We start from the raw sequence: 20,261 nt of genomic DNA on the forward strand, positions 1-20,261 counted from the left end.
ATCTCTTAGGGATAAAATCTGACATACCCCTGGCTCCAACAGATTTACCACTGCCATCCATGTTGGTCTCCTCTGACGGAACAGAAGGGTTAAGAGTCTGCCTTTGAGAAGAAAAAGCTTAAAAAAACAAAAGGCACAATCAATAAGGTAAAAATATATTTTATACCTTTAATAATATTAGTATGACATGTTACTCATTTAAGTTACTTTATTACTGAAGTGAACTTCAAATTTTTTGATGAAGAAGTATAACATTAATATAGATAAATACATGAGTTCTATAAAAATTCTGTAGAAAAATGGAATTAAGAGACAGGTTTATTTGGGTACAAAAAATTTTGAAATCCATGCATTATTTTTTCATAATATGCATTTTCCATGAAGTTTTTGAAGATTCCTCATATAGAGGACAAAAAAATTTCAAATATACAGCAAAGTTTCAAAAGACAATTAATGAACATTTGAAATTGCATTGATTTGTTACCTGATGAATTTCTTGCTAAGGTACCAGGATGACTCTCTATTCCTAGAACTGGAGGACCTAAAAATAGATAAGAGAGAAAACAGTCACAGGGTTATAAACCCTAAGTAAATATCCACAGAAGAATCAAAATGGAGATAACCAGACCCATAAGCCATGTTTTCAGACAAGGCAGACAGATTCTACCTTGCTGATAACTGATCATCTCTTCTGCACTGGGTATGTTCTTGAAATGAATATTGGGCTCAAGACAAGTAATGCCCAACAGAGCAAATTAATCGTGAAAGCAACAACTGCACCTCTAAAACCTCTAAAAAATATTTGAAATACTTTAAAAAGACCTTTTAAATATATCAGGCTTGCCTATTTAAAAAGTTATTCAACAATCAAATATATGGAAAATGGCTTCTGAAGTAGAACTAGTTCATATCATATATATAATTTTCATTATAACAAAGTATTATTTCCTTGCAGTTCTTTTCTTGTTAAGCACAGCACCAGTTTCATTTCACAACAGCCACTACACTTACTGTTAATAAGGAGTTCCAGCAGACTCTCTGACGCACTGGCCACAGACAGCTCCAGACAATGTGCAAAGCTGGACAGTGCCTTGCTGCGGACAGTAGGTGCCTTGTCTAAACATCGGTCAAACATGATTTCCTGAACCAAGAACTTATGCTTGATGAACTTCTGATGCTCCAAGGGGACAGTATTATCTGCCTCTCTTTCAGGCAGTTCTAACAGAGCTAAGACAACATCAAGTGTAAAAACTCGGTGTGGGATCTGGAAAGCAAGATCATAAGAATCACTGTCAGACAGGAATAAGAACCGAAGGAACCCTTCTCCTGTATTCCGATGTGTCTGGCATCCAAAGATTCCAAAGCCAGGACCCAAGATCATGCAGACAGATGGTCTACCTTGGAGCTTCGTGAGTATTTGTAAAGCCAGGTGATAAATGCAGCATACTCCCCACAAGGGAGTTTACTGAGCAGCTGCACTAGGGCCTGGGCGGCAGAAGTCCTATACTCAGATTTATCAATCACCTGAAAGAGAAAAAAAGAGAAGCTATCCAGCCAGTATCGACCTACAGGACAACAGAAACGCTTGTGATAATACAGGTTGAAAATCAGTGAGTTAGTACTCCTTTATGACCTTTAAATGTCATATAAATAACTGCAAGTTTTAGGATTCAGATGCCATAGAAATGAACTTACTAAGAAATCTATAAGGGCCAGTGCTGTGGCATAGCAGGTAAAGCCGCCGCCTGCAGGCTGGCATCCCATATGGGCGCCAGTTCGAGTCCTCGGCTGCTCCACTTCCAATCCAGCTCTCTGTTATAGGCTGGGAAAGCAACAGAAGATGACCCAAATCCTTTGGCCCTTGCATCTGCGTGGGAGTCATGGAAGAAGCTCTTGGCTCCTGGCTTCGGATTTGAGCAGCTTTGGCGGTTGCGGCCAATTGGGGAGTGAATCAGTGGATGGAAGACCTCTCTCTCTGTGTAACTCTTTCTTTTTTTTTAAAAAAAGATTTATTTATTTAAAAGTCAGAGTTATACAGGGAAAGAAGAGGCAGAGAGAGAGAGAAAGGTCTTCCATCCGATGGTTCACTCCCCAACTGGCTGCAACAGCCAGAGCTGCGCCGATCCGAAGCCAGGAGCCAAGAGCTTCTTCCAGGTCTCTCATGCAAGTACAGGCGCCCAAGGACTTGGGCCATCTTCTACTGCTTTCCCAGGTCATAGCAGAGAGCTGGATTGGAAGTGAAACAGCCAGGTCTTGAACTGGCGCCCATATGGATTGCTGGCACTTCAGGCCAGGGCTTTAACTCGCTGCACCACAGTGCCGACCCCTGTATAACTTTCAAATAAATAAATATATCTTAAAAAAAAAGAAATCTATAAACCCTCAACTCAGAAAAATGCATATATAAATTAGCACAGAATTTCAGAGTTTATGAATTCTTAGGCTGTACAGAGTTCAAATTAAGAATCACTTGTTGAAACGTTAAAATTTATGAGGGGCTGGCACTGTGGCACAGTGGGTTAAGAAGCTGCCTATAATGGTGGCATCCCAGATAGGAGGGTCAGATTGAGTCCTGGCTCTTCTGCTTCTGATTCAGTTCCTTGCTAATGTGTCTGGGAAAGCAAAGATGGCCCAAATGCTTGGGCTCCTGCCACCCATGTGGGAGACTCAGATGGAGCTCCAGGATCCTGGCTTTATCCTAAACCAGCCTTGGCTGTTGCAGCCATGTGGGGAGGGAACCAGCACATGGAAGATTCCTCTCTCTCTATGATACAATGTCTTTCAAATAAATAAATAAAATCTTTGAAAGAAGAACAAGAATTTAAGAGATAACCAGGGAAATTTGAACACTGAAAGCCTAAGGAATTAATGTGTATTTTTTAGGTCTGTTACTATTTTGAGGCCATTTTTAAAGAGTTCTCATGCTTCAGAGATATAGACTGAAATACGATACTTAAAAGGACAGGATGGAATCTGCTTTAAAAAGAAAAAAATCCAGTGTGCAGGTATGTGGAGGTAGGGAAGGGGAATAAATCATCCAAAACTGTCAAAGTGGGTGAGGTGTATGTGGTGGTTCATTCCCTTGAACTCCATGTTTGCATCGAATTTGACATCTTATTTATTTATTTATCTTTTTGACAGGCAGAGTTAGACAGTGAGAGAGAGACAGAGAAAGGTCTTCCTTCCGTTGGTCCCCACCACAAATGGCCACTACGGCCAGCTGCGCCGATCCGAAGCCAGGAGCCAGGTGCTTCTTCTTCCTGGCTCCCATGCGGGTGCAGGGCCCAAGCACTTGGGCCATCCTCCACTGCCTTCCCGGGCCACAGCAGAGAGATGGACTGGAAGAGGAGCAACCGGGACAGAATCCAGCGCCCCGACTGGGACTAGAATCCCGAGTGCCGGTGCCACAGGCGGAGGATTAGCCTAGTGAGCCGCGGCGCCGGCCGTGGCATCTTATTTTTTAATAGAATACTTCACCTAGGAGAACATCTCTTACCACTTTTAGTAATGATGCAGACTCACTTCCAAGAGCAAATACATATACAAACACACACATTTCTCTGCATATATTATTTGCTGACATATTATTATTATTACTAAGGCAAATGGTACCTTGGCACAGATGTGTTGCAGTAAGATACGAAGAACTGGGAATACACTTTCCTTCAGTTCATCCACAAGTGAGCTATTTGAAAGAAAAGCACAGGCACTGTTTACAATATGACTATTATTAAAACAAAACAATAATTCTCCTTGACTGTTCTCAAAAACTACCACCCTTGTATTATAGAAATTCTAAACATTAAAAGCAATCTATATCCATATTACAAGAATTGTTTAAACAAAATAAAGAGTAAAGATAGAATGTGTCGTAGTAGAAAACTGTTAAGGTTCCTCATATGCGCAATTTTAGATAGCTGTCACTGGGTGGTCAAGTCTTCCACAAAAAGCAAATGTGATTTTCTTAAGGCTCATTAGGCACTTACTAACTTTTACAGTAAGATGAAAACATATCCTTTTGGGATACAAACAAAAATAAAAATAGAGCAAAGCACAGTACCACCTGGTGGTAGCTCTGTGAAATGCTGCTACTCTAATGTATTTGCAGTATTCTACAAACTTTAACCCAAGAACAATTTATGGGCGCCAGTTTGTGTCCTGGCTGCTCCTCTTCCATTCCAGCTCCCTGCTAATTGCCTGGGAAAGTAGAAGATGGCCCAAGTGCTTGGGCTCCTGCACTGAGACCCAGAAGAAGCTCCTGGCTCCTGACTTCCGACTGGCTCAGCTCTGGCCATAGCGGCCATTTGGGGAGTGAATTAGCTCCCTCTGTCTGTAACTCTGTCTCTCAAATAAACAAATAACATGTTAAAAAAATAATAAAAAATAAAGAACTTACTAGAATGAGCAAATTTGATTCTTTTTTTTTTGGACAGGCAGAGTTAGACAGTGAGAGAGAAAGACAGAGAGAAAGGTCTTCCTTCCATTGGTTCACCCCCAAAATGGCTGGTACGGACGGCACACTGCGCCGATCTGAAGCCAGGAGCCAGGTGCTTATCCTGGCCTCCCATGCGGGTGCAGGGTCCAAACACTTGGGTCATCCTCCACTGCCTTCCTGGTCCACAGCAGAGAGCTGGACTGGAAGAGGAGCAACCAGGACAGAACTGGCGCCCCAACCAGGACTAGAACCTGGGGTACCAGCACCGCAGGCGGAGGATTAGCCTAGTGAGCCGTGGCGCTGGCCCAAATTTGATTCATTTTTAACACTAAGTTTACTTGTACCATTTTGTGAATATTGTTGCAACTGGCACGATGATGAATTCTCATGGGAAACCAAAGCTACAGTGTTTCCACTTACATCATCTTAGTTATTTAATGCTTGAAAAAATCCTTAGGGAGAGACATTGCCTCAGATCTGCAACCACACTATATACTGTACATTCCTACAGGTATGGAGATACCATATACACCTACTTACTACTACCCCCACACTGAATGACCAGTAATCAGTAAAGGAGAGAGAAAAGCTAATGTCACAGCAACTATGTTCTTCCCAATAAAGCTAAGACTTGGGGTTTTACTTATGTACATGTTTGTCTGCTAACCCACTCCTAAGTGTCCATAATGGCCAGGGCTGGACTGGGCTGGGAACACAATCCAGATCTTCCACACGGGCAGCAAGAACTCAATTACTTGAGTAATCAAGTAACTGCTCCTCTCAGGATCTATCTGCATTAGCAGGAAGCTGGAGTCAGGAGTCACAGCTGGGAATCAAATACATAAGCCAAACACCGGCTCCCAGGCACAGAGGTTTTTTTTAAGTGAAGCTGAGAGATTTAAGAGGGTAAAATCAGTCTATCAGTGATTGTTAAGAAAGGAAAAAGTAGCTTAATCCTCTCCTTCAGTAAGTATTTTCTGTGAGGGGACAGGAATAGAAAAGCGAGAAAACCAAGGAAAGAGTGGCAAAGAGTTGCAAAGTAGAGAGAAAGAAAAGCAAGAGGCAGACTTGCTGGAGTGGTTAACACTACAAAAGGGAAAGAAAGGTGACTGTCCTGAGAAGCTGCCCCACAGGCTGGATGGATTTGACCTGGAGGCGGGCTCTGGCCCAAGACTTGCAGGCCCTTTATCTCTCTAACAGTGCCTGGACACAAGCACTACCAGGAGTGACCACATGAACCACAGTAGCTACAAAGGGGTTTGTTTTGACTCCCACAAATCACCATCAGGCTAGATATTCCAACTCCCAAGGTATCAGAAATCTTGTTAGCATAAAGCCCAGATGACTGAGGGAGAGTAAGAGAGTAAAAATTCAGCATCTGTGTGCCTCACCTGATAAACTGGACTGCTTGATTTCTTCGACTGATGACTTGTGAAGTAACGGCAAGTGGGGCACGATGAGATCCTTCACCTTCTTCTAACATTAATATGACATTTAGCAGTTGATGGAAGATACAACTGATAACCTAGAAAAGGAAAGAAAATTCAATTTAACAAAAAGAGAATCCAAGGCCTTCAAAGACAGCTATGAAGACTAAACTAGTTCAAGCCCTCTGAAGGAAGCCAGGTTAACAAAATTTCTGGCTGAATACTAGGGACGTGCTTCCTGGACAATTTCAGCTATTCAATCAATACACAATGTAAAAGAACTGCTTATAAACAATAGTGAGAACACTGTCTTCTTTCTCGCCCCACCCCTGCATGGTATAACCCCAAATTGTGGGCAAATGGGGAACTGTCACTTACAAATGGCAACAAATGCTACTACCATTCCCTTATTTAAAAAGGAGTTAGACCATTATCATACAATTGTGTTTTACCTAAAGTTTAAAAAGCCCCTTCTGATATATTATCTCAAGTAATTCAGCTGATTAGTTTGTTCACTCAGTAAAACAAACTTCTACTGAAAACCAAGTATTAGGCCGGCGCCGCGGCTTAATAGGCTAATCCTCTGCCTTGCGGCACCGGCACACCGGGTTCTAGTCCCGGTCGGGGCCCCGGATTCTGTCCTGGTTGCCCCTCTTCCAGGCCAGCTCTCTGCTGTAGCCAGGGAGTGCAGTGGAGGATGGTCCAAGTGCTTGGGCCCTGCACCCCATGGGAGACCAGGAGAAGCACTTGGCTCCTGGCTTCGGATCAGCGCGGTGCGCCAGCCGCGGCGGCCATTGGAGGGTGAACCAACGGCAAAGGAAGACCTTTCTCTCTGTCTCTCTCTCTCACTGTCCACGCTGCCTGTCAAAAAAATTAAAAAAAAAAAAAAAAGGAAATTAAAAAAAAACACAAGTATTTGGTAGCTTTTACATTAAATATTTCCATATATATATAATATATACACACACACGAGATTTTACTATATTTCAGTCACAGAACTATATGATATAAGTAGGATGTGACTAATTCACATTTTATAAAAATAAACTCCAAAATTAGGCTGTCCATAATAATTAAAGATCTGGCTAAAACTGAGACTGGACAACGTCAAATCAATACTTTCCCAACTTAAAAAATACGACATTTTTAGAGTGACAGTGAATGTAAAAGGATGCATTTTACCATCCATTTTATCTTTTCAGATTTTAAAAAGGGTCTCAAAATTATTTATTAATTAAAGATTTATTTACTTATTTGAAAGGCAGAGTTACAGAGAGAGAGAGGGAAAAGAGCTAGAGAAATCTTCCATCCACTGATTCACTGCCCAAACAGCCACAATGGCTGGGGCTTAGCCAGGCTGAAGCTAGGTGCTTCATCTGAGTGTCCCACACAGGTGGCAGGGGCCCAAGTACTTGGGTCATCTTCCACTATTTTCCCAGGCACATTAGCAGGGAGCTGGATTGGAAGTGGAACAGCCAGGAAGTGAACTGGAACCCATATGGGATGCTGGTGTTGTAGGCAGCAGCTTAATGCACTGTGCCACAAAACTGGCCGGAAAAAGGGCCTGGAAATTACAGGCACTATTCTGAATTCTATCACATTCATATTTCAAACACATGGAAATGACAGATATAATAAACTATAAAATATCAACCACTTGCTAAACAATATGCATTCTGGTCAGCATTTGACACATCTAATTTCATTTAATACTGTGACAGACTTAGACTTCATCCTTTTTGTTCAGATATGAAATATGAGGCTTTCATAGAATGAGTAACTCAGACAAGGATACACTGCTAATGAGTGATGGAGCCAGAACATGAACAGAGATATGCAAACCCCAAAATCATTGTCATTTAAAAACTATTATTTATTTACTATTTATTTTTTGGGGAGGAAGACAGACAGACAAGGGCTCCAATTTGGCTGGTTTATTCCCCAAAAGTCTGCAATTGCTGTGATTGTCCGTCTTTCAAATAAACAACAACAAAAAAATTTTTTTAAAAAGCAATTTAGGGACAAAATCAGGTATCAGTGCTAACTGGGAATGATAGTCTGTACAATTTCTTTAGAATATCAACTTAAGTAATACAAATACTAATAGAGACACTGAAGCACACATGACTTGCCCAGGGAAACCTGACAATTCTGTCTCTTCTACTCTTTAGAATGATGTGGTGAGTATTTCTTAAAATACTGTTCTGTAGCTTATCTGCTCTTAATTCACATTGGAAACATTTTTTTGTTTGAAACCTAACAAATAATTTGCTAGGGCTCCCAAGTATTTGGATATAAATTTGGTATTACAGAGTAGCTAGCAAACAGAAATTGTGATGGTATTTGTTGTACAAATAGTACAAGGTCATGACAATGTACTACTAAATAGTCACTACTTCATATGTTTTAATGCCTTCTCATTGTATGCTGCATTTGCTTGTAATCCAAGCAGTAGCTAAACTGGAACCTATTTCTTTTACCTTATCTCCTCCATGGATTGGGGAACACAGCAAATACAATCCATGATAGGCCAGCTCTGGAATATATTTTACTTGGTGGAGGCTTCTAAAGAAAAAGAAAAGATGAATATGATTCCCTTTGGGATAATACTTAACTCTACAAACAATATTAAAAGGCATAAATTCTAACAGTGTGTCTATCAGTATCAGACAACATTTATACTTCTGGAGGAAAATTATTATATTATATTTAAATTGTAGCAATGGCTTACCTGGTTTGGGTAACACAAAATTCATGGGGAACTGGCTCAAAATTAGTTAATGCAACAAAGACCTGTAAAACAGATACCAAGAAAAGGTCTGACTTTTCCTACTCAGTAAGTATTAGCCATCAACTCTGCCCAAAGTTCCTGGAATTGTCACTTACTTCTATACAATTCTGTATACACTGTGGCTTTTCTTTCAGGGAAAACTTGGGCAGAAGCCTCAAAAAATTCTTCAAAAGGTGAAAGATGGCATTTCTAATTTGTGAAAGGTCCCGGGCAGAAAAACAAATATTCTCCTCCTCATCTTCTTCTTCTATAGTTTCATCCATCTAGAGTATGAACAAATGTGGAGGCAACTATTTAGTAATACCCTGTGCCAAAGATTTCAGTCCAGTTAAACTCCAGATAGGAGCTGAGTCACTGAAGTGACCTGACTTTAAGCCCCCTGACTGGTGGAAGTCTCCATGGCTACAACGGTAAATCAATCTGCCACTGCACTTTTTGGTCACCAAGAATTCCTTTGCTTCTTAGAAGTTTTGATGTCAACAAACCTCTATCATCCCACCTTGTCACAAAAGAATCTGGAATTAACGTAATTCTATTATGGTCTTACAGTCATAAGTACTCAGGACACTTCAACCATTCTCTCTAATGACAATAAGACAATGTGGCAAACATATCAAGCACACCAAAGAACAAAACTGGGGAGAGATGAGCAAGGAGACTGGAAAAACGGAACCTGGATGCCCAAGAGGCAACTTAGATTAGACAGGTAATGATAGTTTAGGCTCTTTGGTTATAATCATGATGCCCCAAACCATAGTTATATTTAAGAAAAAGACAATCTTGAAAAAAATCAAAATCATGTGTTAGCACAGATGTTTGATTATTCCACTTACTTCTTACCTCAATATCCTCTTTCCTGAGTGGTTTCCCTCTTTTTCTGTTTCCCCTTGGATTAGTCTGAGAGCTCTTAGGCTGCTCTTTCTTTCTTTTCCGACTCAAGTTAAATTCTTGGGGCCAGCTCTTCTTTAGGATCTGAATGCATTTGTCAAACATCACTGGGTGGAAAACTTGATTGGCTATACTGCCTATTCATAAAAAGTAAACAGTAAACAGATTAATTTTAATTATTTAGAAATATATCTGTAACAACAGATTTTAAAAAAAGTTAAAAAGTAAGAAAACATATTTTTCACTAAGGCTGACTAACAGTGAACTTTTAGTAAAAAAGTATCATTTTCAACTTCAGCCTTAGGGGTGAGCAACAGTGCCTCATCAGAAATAAATACAGTTATGCACTATATTAACAATGTTTCAGTTAATGAAACAGGCCCATAATGGAGGTTCCAGGAGGTTACAATGGAGCTGAAAAATTCCTATCACATAGTGATGTGACAGTCAACTTGTGACATCATAGCCATGATAAAGCCGACTACAACACATGACTTCCAGGTGTGGTGATGCTGATGTAAACAATGCTGTCATGCCAGTCACATAGACAGCACAATTATGTATAATACATAACACTTGATAACGATGATAAAAGTCTATGCTAATAGTTCATGTATTTACTTTTTAGCATTATTTCACAGTACATTCATATAAAAAAAAAAACAAAAAAAGTTGAGGGTAGGGGCCAGCAGTGTGGCACAGCCTAGGGGCGCCGGTTCAAGTCCCAGCTGCTCCACTTCTGATCCAGCTCTCTGCTAATGTGCCTGAGAAAGCAACAGAGGATGGCCCAAGTCCTTGGGCCCTGCATCTGTTTTTTCAGAGAAAAGTTCAGTTACAAATGATATACTACAGTCAAGCCTCACTCAGCGATGCAGATATGCGCTGAGAAGTATGTCCCAAGTTGACTTTTGTCATTGTGCAAACATCATATAGAGTGCATTTACAGAAACCTGAACAGTATAGGTCAATTACTTGAAGTGTCCTCCTGATGCAGGAAGCATGAGATGGGTGAGACTGCTGCATGCTATTTTACAGGAAACTTTTAAGAAAGAGTACAGTTCTAAATAACAATAAAAGGCAAAACACAGTGAACACATAAACCAGTAACAGTCATTTATTACCAATTATTACATATGGCACACAATTGTATGTGCTATACTTTTATGTAGTAGACTGTTTACACCAGCATCACCACAATAGGTGAGTAACACATTGCACAGTGCTGTTATGAAGGCAATGATGTCACCAGGCTACAAGACTAGTGATTTCATTTCCATCATCATCTTATGGGACTACTGTCATATGTATAGTCTATCATTGACCAAAACATATGCATGCATGATTATTTAGCAACTACGTTCTTTAGGAACTTACTTCAGAAGTCATCATGAGAGATTAATAATATAATTCAGTTTTCAAGGCTTTAAATATCTTTTTACCTGTTTCCAAACCATACAGAAGAGATTTTTAACATTTATTATGAGCATTCATATAAGTAATGACAAGTTGCCTATTCTGTAATTTTCTTAAACATAAGAACATTGGGTTCTTCAGCTCAATCTCTATGCCTTGGGTTTGGAGTAAGGAGGAGGATGGTAAGGATGCCTACAGAAAGAACATCAACCGAAAGAAGCAGCACAGTGCTCATAAATCCTCTATTCTAGTGCTTTCTTTTTTCAGTTATTAGCTACTCTCATACTTTCTTGAATAGAAGGTTTTAATCTGTTTTTCTTTTTCTTTTTTCTTTTTTTTTTTTTTTTGACAGGCAGAGTGGACAGTGAGAGAGAGAGACAGAGAGAAAGGTCTTCCTTTGCCTTTGGTTCACCCTCCAATGGCCGCCATGGCCAGCGTGCTGCGGCCGGTGCACCCACGCTGATCCGATGGCAGGAGCCAGGTGCTTCTCCTGGTCTCCCATGGGGTGCAGGGCCCAAGTACTCGGGCCATCCTCCACTGCACTCCCAGGCCACAGCAGAGAGCTGGCCTGGAAGAGGGGCAGCCGAGACAGAATCCGGGGCCCCGACCAGGACTAGAACCCGGTGTGCCGGCGCCGCAAGGCGGAGGATTAGCCTAGTGAGCCGCGGTGCCGGATTAATCTGTTTTTCAATACCCACACAGGAGACATCTAACACAATGACTCCCCACAGCAGTGTTTCTGAATCTGGGAACAGGTAGTCAGCAGAAGACAGGGCAATATCAGAATTTTATCCTAGAGTTGCGGAGTGTGGGTGGATGGATCACTTGCAGTTTAAAACTCTTCCCATTAAGCCTATCCCTTTCTAATTATTTCTATAAGGTTATGAACACAGCATAATTTCAGAAAACAAACACAAATAATGCAAAAGTGGAAAGATTCTTTTCAAACACCTGTAATATGCCATGTTCTTGCTCTCATTTAATCCTCCCAACAACCCCATAAGATGGGTTACCACTTCCTCATTTTATAAGAAGCACAGTGCAAGTACTGAAAACAATGCAGAAGAACAATGACAAAAGGATTGTTTTAGCCTACTGAGGATGGCCATCCCTCTGTATCTGCAAGGAGTTTCTGCTAGATTCCCACCCCTTAACAAATTCATGGATGCCCAAGTCTCTTATATAAAATGCCACAATATTTGCACAGCACCTATGCACAGTCCCCTGTATACTTTAAATCATCTCTACATTATTTCTAATACATAACATAATGTAAATTCTATGTAAATAGTTGTTTTACTGAACTGTTGGAACAACGACAAGAAGAAAAAGTTCATACACTTCCAGTGCAGTCAGCCATCACAGAGATGACCACCTCGTACATGTCAATATAACATCTTTTTCTGAATATTTTCAATTCACGGTTGGTTGAGCCCATTGATAACAGAGGACCAGTTGTATACATACCTGGTATTTCTAGTAGCAAAAAATAAAGTCCAGCAGCATGAAGGCCATACTCTCGGTATTGTACACTGATACTTCTCTTATGGACTATTTGAACAAAGTGATAGAATAATGCCACCAAAGCACTGTGGGAAATATTGTTCTCAATGAGGAAGGTCCAAATGCTCTGGGGGAGAAGGTAAATTACAAAAGCTAGAAATTAGAGAAATGGATAAATCATCTTTTTTTTATTTGTACACATACTTAATACCTTACACAAACAGGAAGAGACCAAGCTGGCTCCTAATGATAAATGCATGCCATCTTTAGAAGACTAAAACAAAAACATCAAACTTAAAAAATTATAAAGTAAGTAAGCATGTAAGAAATGTATTCAATTTTCAGGAAAAAAAATCTTTTTGCAGGTTTGAAGCACATATGTTTCTCAAATTGTTATGGCTTAAAACTACATTAATACTTTTGGAATCTCTTATATTAGTGATTACTTAGAAAAGTTACTCCTTTATCTATGTTAAATGTACCTGAATCCATTTATCACTAATTACTGATGAAATCTGAGAAATTTCTTTAAGCTTGACTGACTTATATTTGAAAGGCAGGGTGACAGAGAGAAGGAGAGAGAGAGAGAAAGAGAGAGAGAATCTTCCATCAGCTGGTTTGTTTCCCAAATGCCTATATGAGCCAAGGCTGGGCCAGGCCAAAGCCAGGAGCCAGGAACTCCACCTAAGTTTTTCATGTGGATGACAGGAACCCAAGGACTTGGACCACCATGTGCTGCCCCCAGACAGGAAGAAGGATCAGAAGCAGGGGCAGGACTCAATCCCAGGCACTGTGAAATTGGATGCAGAAGTCTCAAGTGGCAGTTTAACCTTCTGTGCCACAATGCCTACCCCAAAGCAATTTCTAAATGTTCTACAGATCATGGGCAATGGGAGCAGCAAAGTAAACTCCTGAAAGTTCCTCCCTCAGAAGTTTGCAAAGGTAACCTGGGTGAGAGGAAATAAACCCTAGAATAGAAACCAGTTTTACTAATGTTATTGTCATTCCATGCTTTCTCCTAATAAACATAGAAAGAGGATATGGGTTATTCTTTTTAGTATATGTACTGCTGAAGTGAACTCAATATAGATTATGCTTATAAATTAAACCCAGCTAAATATGGCTTATTCTTGGGTGTCTTTAAAAAAGCAAAGAGTTACAAAATTCAAGAAACTAGTCTTTGAACTTACTGCTTCTTTGAAAAGACAGAGAATGCAGTAGGTACTGGCAGAAATTACCCACAATTTGTACCATATACCACCTTGGCACCCTCCTCTCCTTCATTAGGAAGTTTCGGCAAGAAGTATCATCTTCTTTACAGCTACCACATCCTTAGTATCATCTTTTTACAGCAATCACATCCTGCTAAGGCCACTTGCACCTACACTTGTCCAGCCTGGACCACCCAATCACTGGGGCTCCATCTGATTGTCACTTTGGCAAGGCAGAATTTCTCCTTTCAGAGAATTCTTCTCCTGGTCTTCCATTCCATATTTATAACTACCTCTTATACCTCCCAAGTGTCTCCTAACGCAGTGCCACATGCCAAAGCTTACAAATGGAACTGATAATTTTCCCGCTTGATGTTGCTCTTTCTCCCATACTGCTCACCTAAGGTTAACAATATCCTCTTCCTCCTACTGTTGAAATCTTGGGGATCTCTGACTTCTTTCACTTATTCTCTATACCCAATACCCAATTAATTTAGCACTTAACACCATCCCTTAGGTATATGATAAAGGCTGCCTGGTTCACAAAACCCTATTAATTCTACATCAAAAAAATGTCCCTAGTTTTTACTTTTAGTTTTCCATCCTGGTTCTCATAATTGTAACTCCAGACTGTACCGTTAATATTCTTAATACCTAGACTACCATAATAGTCGCCCCAAGCCATCTCCCTACGTACAATCTTTTCCCCCACTTCAGTCAACCTTCAGTCAAGAACATTTGTCCTAAAACATATTCGTTCACATGACTTAAGTCTTTTGTGCACTGTAATCTATTCCACCCAGGGCCAGCTGGAAGGATTAAATGAGTTAATAAACACTTGATGCTTACATGAGAAAATCATACAGTGAATACCCTATTAAAATATGCAAATCCCAAAGTCAAACCCCACTTAAAGCTACTCATGATCTACTCTTAGTCTGTGTCCCACCGTGAGTTGAAAACTCTGCATGCACTCATACCACACTACTCACAATTCTCTCAACACTCCCTGCACATCCACTGTGGTTCCTTCACCAGAAATGCCATACAACCCTAACTTCTGCTTTCAACACTCTACCCATCTGTCAAGATTCACCTCCCACCTTTTCCTCTTCCCAGATCATGCTGTATTCCTTTTTCTAAGGCCCTATTAGAGGACACCAGCACTTCTCTTAGAGCATTTTTTACAATGTGGCTCACTATTTTAGGACCTCTAGATGCTAGCGCTAGATGACTAGCTTAATTTATTTTATTTATTTGTTTATTTTTACCTCTGTGGATCCGTGTTCTTCAGTGGCAAAGGGGAAAAGACTTTCATAGAGTTTTGTGAATGCATTCAATCCAGTCTCTATGATCTCTGCTTCTATGTTGGGATCCAAAGGCTCAGTCTCTGTGAAGTCCAGTTCCCATACTGTATCCACCCATTCTAGGGGAAAATGCAATGAATTTAATGAAATGCTATATAGCAACTCAGGATTGATTACTTTCATCAACTGATCACTTTTAGACACAAGGCACATTCAAGAGAAGAAAAGTTTATTAGACACAATTCACATTTAAATGTAACAATACAGGTTTAGCATAAAGAACAGTAGAATAGAACTTTTTCTTTCTTTTTTAGAATCAACTGACATTTAGCTATTAAGTTAGTCACCCTCCAAATACACCAAAATAGAACACTTTTTAGATACTTTTAGGGACTGACACTTGACAACACTTGATCCTCAGGCTTCTCCATGTTTTCCTTCAGGAGAAGAAAGAGAGGTTAATCAAAGATGGCTGAAGATGCTTCTCCTCCGAAACTCATAACCAAGACAATACACCCACGCCCTTGGACAGTGATGCTGCATGTTACAAGAGTTTCAACTACAGGAGATGAGCCAGACTCAACACCACAGAAATACTCAGTGATGCCCAAATGCACAGATGAAAAGAATGCACGATAATGACAGTAATGCAGTGTCCTAACTGGATTCCTTGCCAATCTCATGCTCTCTGACTTTTCTAACAAATTATTTCTTCAGTGTTTTTGTTATTTTCCTAACATTCCCTAAAATTAGGACTGGATGGAAAGATGTGGACATTTTGGACAAGTAAATCATCAAGTGTGTTTTCAAATTAATATTCTTCAAATATCTGTTGATCACTGATTTGAAAGCAGGGTGTGAGAGACAGATGGCTTCAACATTTCTTGCATAGCTCTGAGCACTATAGTGCACTCAGCAAATGAACAGTCTTACAATTATCCAACTCCATTCTCCTTAGAACACAATCTACCTATCCTATCATAATCCATCACTGGAGCTTGACTCTGGAGGACAAAGTCCTTGCATCTCAAATGGCTTTCATAGCCTTCTTGCCAAAGACAAAAAATATGCTGCCTGAAAGAAGACCTGAAAAACCTAAGTGCATCTCTCTCTATTTCCAGTGACTTTTTCTGCAGTAAAGTGTTATTTCCAAAAGTATAATTGGCTGGACCTGTTACGTACCTTCACCAGTAGCTGGGGCATTTCCAGTCTTGGTGTTTCTAGTGTAAATTAATTGAGCTCTGTGCTTTAAAACCACTTTGCTAAGTCCTTTACTCAGGAGCTCCTGAAGGGTTCCCTAACCAGGGAATCTCAAATCTTTAGTCTCTCAGAGACCACAGTTAGGGTTATAAGCTTGTAGCTGGGAATTTTCTTAGAAGTCGTTATAAGCAGCTCTGTCAAACAGGATCAGTTTGCTGAGTTTGTCCTGAACTTTGTCTTTGGATCACTTTCTCTTTGAGGCCTTGCCACAAGATTTGTTCATGGGTCTTTATCTTTCTTGACTTACTTTCTGTTGTATCTCTTCTTCTTGGCCTTGGAAGGGTGGTATTACAAAGTTTGGACAGCAGCAACCACTGCAGCCTTGCTGAGATGTCAGGAGAAAGCTCCAGTAATGTTCTCATGCACATTGTAGATGAGAGCAAAACATCTCATTTCTTATTTTGGCTTTGTTCACAACTACTCTCTCCACTACTTTATTACTCTCCCTACTACTCTACTCTCTACAGTAGCATCAACCTAATTAAAAAAAAAAAAAAACTTATTTATTTACTTGAGAGGAAGAATTAGAGGGAGGGAGAGACACAGAGAGGTCTTCCAGTCTCTTAGTTCACTCTCCCAATGGCCCCAACGGCCGGAGCTGGGCTGATTTGAAGCCAGGAGCTTCTTCCAAGTCTCCCATGCAGGTACAGGAGCCCAAGCACTTGGGCCATCTTCTACTGCTTTCCCAGGCCATCAGCAGGGATGCTGGATTGGAAGTGAAGCAGCCAGGACTCAAACTAGTGTCCATATGGAATACTGGTGCTGCAGGTGGATGCTTAGCTTATCATGCCACAGCACCAGCCCCCAGTATCAACCTCCATTGGAAGGCATTAGCTAGCCCTAATTTCTAGTCCTCCTAAAATCATCAGTATGATTTGAGTCACTTCATTGGTGACACTCTTGAGCCTCTACAACCTCACTTATAAGATGTAGGTAATAATGCCTATCAAGTGTTCTAATGGGAAGACCTATTATGTAATGAATGGCAAGACGTCAAGATGAAGGCAGCCAGCAGAAAAGAAGGAAAGGGGGGAAATGGCCACTTCTGTTTCACTCTTCACAGACTTAATACTTGTAAAACACAACTTAAAAGTGATAAATTCTATACACTGACTTTTTTTGTTTGTTTCTTTCTTTCAGGGAACAGAAAAAAACTGCAAAGATTTTAACAGCAGACCATCTTGGCCTAGTTCACCGTCACAAGTGTTCAACGAGAAGATAGTTTGGGGACAACAGATTAACCATGTACAATGTTTAGCATCTCATGGGAGTAAATAAAGTCATATGAAACCAAGGATTAAGGTAAGAGAGGGAAAATCTTGGAAGAGAAGCAATTTTGGTATTGAGGGACAAAACAAAGATGAGGTTCTGCTGTTCCTTAGGTTCATCCCAAGGATGCATAGGAGAAAAAAGTCTATTAATCCTGCAAAAGGAGATGCTAGAACAGACCCAAAAGGTAAAGACATTCTACCTGCTGTGGCCAAACAGCAATTGGGTAAAATAAGACCTTTCTCCTACAAATCCACCCTCCAGGTTCTCAAGAGACTCATTTCCACCAGGTTCTGACAATTTCCCCACTTTTTTCAGTCTTTCTATCAATTTTATCTGTATTTACACAAGTGACAAGAGAGAAGCCCATAATGTGTAATTTCTAAGGTCCATGAAATCCTAGGGACAGCTGCACATATTCCAAGCAGAAGATGTTAACAGGAGGGTCTCGATTCAAGAATAATCTTTAAAAAGGGACTCGAATGAAGAATGATGGTAGGTCTGGGAATCAATGAGAAAAGCACTACAGGATGAGTGGATACTAGACATTCCAGCTTAGAAGAAATCTTCCCAAGGACTTGAATTTAACATGCTTTAGTTAATGACTCATTCACTCAGTTTCCTAGTCACTCTACTAAAACACCACAAATATGTTCCTCCCTCCCCCCCCACAAAAAAAGTGTCTCTGCGTGTTTTCCCGCCTCGGTCTTTCATAGTTTTCTGCTTGGTTCATATACACATTTTAAAACCCACATCAGTACTTCTGATCTCATTACTGGATCACAACAATGGTCCAAATGCATAAAGAATAGACCTGGCACTCTGTTACTGACCCTACTTTTACATGGCTTTAGACTTCCATCAAATCACTTAATCCTCACTACCTATTTTCCCAACTGTCAAATGGAGATAACTCCTGCTCTACCCACCTCACTTAGGATGGAAGAAGTGAATTAGTCAGTCAACAATCATTAAGAAGACTGTGTTAAGTTCTAGGGATACAAAAGTGAATACTAGAAGATTCTTGTCCATCAAGATCTCACCATCTAACACTTACAATAAGAAACTAGGGTTATGATAGAAAAAAGACCAGCAAATTTGAGTCAGACAGAGTAAGACTAATATACTCTGAGTATGCGCCTCTCCTTCATCACAGGTATTACAAGACTCTTGACAAAAATAATGTGTAAGACACCCAATAAGTGAGAGCTATGAGTATTATTTGTCAATGGATGAATGTGAAATTCGTAACAGACATAGAATGCAAGCTGTAAAATAAGAGACGGTACAGTAGGAAATACCAGTACTACAGCAGAAGGAATAGAGACGGGGAGGATGATTCTTCAACCGAATCAGAAATCGAGTGTTTGCCTGGGGAAAGAAGTGCAGAAACGTGCATCCCAGGTGGGGAGCACAGCATGACAGAGTACAGCAGGACATGCACAGTGCTGAAAAAGGAACAAAATAAATACGGCACTGAGTTTGAACTGAGTATTTATCCACCAAGGATTACGTGCCAGGTTCTGGGTTCACCCCTGTAACTTCATGAGGTAGACATTATAACCCCCGTTTGACAGATGAAGAAACTGAGGCTGAGCAAGCTCAAAGCAAGCTGCCCGCAGATACCTGCACGCTAAACGGACCCAAATAACTCCGGGAGACTCAAAACCGCATTCGCCAAAACGGGAAGTTCCCAACACACGCACATGCCCTACCTCGTTGCTTATCTTTGAAAACGCGATTTTAAGCTTCAAATAGGGTCACCATTTTACAACACCTCGGACACCTCTTCAAGGTTGCGTCATTTTTTTTTTCCCCCAGACTGCACTCCTAACTAGACTCGAATCAATGCGATCCTTCTTTGTCCTCGCCCAGCCGGGTTTTAGGCTCGAGGTACGGTCACTTGACAGTTCCTGAGGTAAACCCGGCAGGCCACGGTCCTGAGGTGGCACGACCCCAGGAAACCCAGACAACACCGAGGGCCCCGAGCCGCCTCCCCGGCCCTGCCCCCGGGACGCGCGCCTGCGTCTGCTCACCGAGGCTGAGATCCACCGGGCACCACGGCTGCAGGCCGCTCTCCAGGCCCCGCAGCGCCTCCATGATCCCCAGGCGCCGCGCGCCTCCGCGGGGCTCAACTTTCAAAGCTCGCTCCCGCGCGCGCTCCGAGACGTTCCTGCGGGCCAATCACAACGCACGAAATTTCCCGCGACCAATCAGCGCGCCGAGTCGTTCTCGCAGGCGTCACCACTCAGCTGGGTCGTCAGCCGCATGCGCAAAAGAAGGGGCGGGCTGCGGACGCGGCTTTTTTTTTTTTTTAAGCCCGTTAAAGTAAGGACCCGGAACTAGGGGAAAGCTTACTTCGTCCTTCCTGCCTCATTTTCCATAAGAGTCCCTGTCACGAGAATTTGGAACAGGGTGCTTTCTGTAATAACTATCACCCTTGCGCTCTGTCAAGTGGTATTTCGCGTGCGTGTCAAAGGGCGCTTTGCTCCGTAAGCTTATCTGAATGTGGACGGTAGCCCAACGTTTATAGAGTTAAAACGACAATGGAAAAAGAACCAAAAACATTTCGAGAGGACAGCTGCAGTTCTGATTTCGTAGCTCGGCTGGGCCCTAACTTAACTGGAATGAGGCCTTGGCTGCCATGTCAAGGAAGGGAAAGGCCGGCCTCCTTTTGTCGCACATGCGCAGTGAGCACACCGCCTGGCGGCCTGGAGGCCGCAGCGAGGGAGAGGCGTGCGCGCATGCGCGCAGCTT

The 20,261-nt window shown here is 41.3% G+C and overlaps 2 protein-coding genes across 4 annotated transcripts in view; one reads left to right on the forward strand and one right to left on the reverse strand.

Moving 5' to 3' along the window:
- The window catches only part of JAM3 (junctional adhesion molecule 3), a 159,633-nt gene extending 142,105 nt beyond the window's left edge, over nucleotides 1-17,528 (forward strand). For both annotated transcript variants that reach the window (XM_070048397.1, XM_070048394.1), the window contains one exon: nucleotides 17,376-17,528. In XM_070048397.1, coding sequence (XP_069904498.1) covers nucleotides 17,376-17,513 — 138 coding nt within the window. In that variant the 3' untranslated portion in view covers nucleotides 17,514-17,528. The remainder of the gene's footprint in view (nucleotides 1-17,375) is intronic.
- The window catches only part of NCAPD3 (non-SMC condensin II complex subunit D3), a 72,409-nt gene extending 52,240 nt beyond the window's left edge, over nucleotides 1-20,169 (reverse strand). The window contains exons 1-13 of one of the 2 annotated variants that reach the window (XM_051834480.2): nucleotides 19,541-20,169; nucleotides 14,940-15,094; nucleotides 12,422-12,584; nucleotides 9,494-9,678; nucleotides 8,749-8,916; nucleotides 8,594-8,655; nucleotides 8,343-8,427; nucleotides 5,827-5,960; nucleotides 3,613-3,685; nucleotides 1,399-1,524; nucleotides 1,012-1,264; nucleotides 485-541; nucleotides 28-117 (exon numbers count right to left, since the gene is read on the reverse strand). In XM_051834480.2, the coding sequence (XP_051690440.1) occupies nucleotides 28-117; nucleotides 485-541; nucleotides 1,012-1,264; nucleotides 1,399-1,524; nucleotides 3,613-3,685; nucleotides 5,827-5,960; nucleotides 8,343-8,427; nucleotides 8,594-8,655; nucleotides 8,749-8,916; nucleotides 9,494-9,678; nucleotides 12,422-12,584; nucleotides 14,940-15,094; nucleotides 19,541-19,604 (1,615 nt within the window). In that variant the 5' untranslated portion in view covers nucleotides 19,605-20,169. The remainder of the gene's footprint in view (nucleotides 1-27; nucleotides 118-484; nucleotides 542-1,011; nucleotides 1,265-1,398; nucleotides 1,525-3,612; nucleotides 3,686-5,826; nucleotides 5,961-8,342; nucleotides 8,428-8,593; nucleotides 8,656-8,748; nucleotides 8,917-9,493; nucleotides 9,679-12,421; nucleotides 12,585-14,939; nucleotides 15,095-19,540) is intronic. The other variant, XM_051834481.2, reaches the window with a different exon arrangement.
- Between the last annotated feature and the right edge of the window lie 92 nt (nucleotides 20,170-20,261).

This window comes from Oryctolagus cuniculus, chromosome 1, assembly GCF_964237555.1.
Source record: "Oryctolagus cuniculus chromosome 1, mOryCun1.1, whole genome shotgun sequence".
In the NCBI taxonomy this organism is placed as follows: domain Eukaryota; kingdom Metazoa; phylum Chordata; class Mammalia; order Lagomorpha; family Leporidae; genus Oryctolagus; species Oryctolagus cuniculus.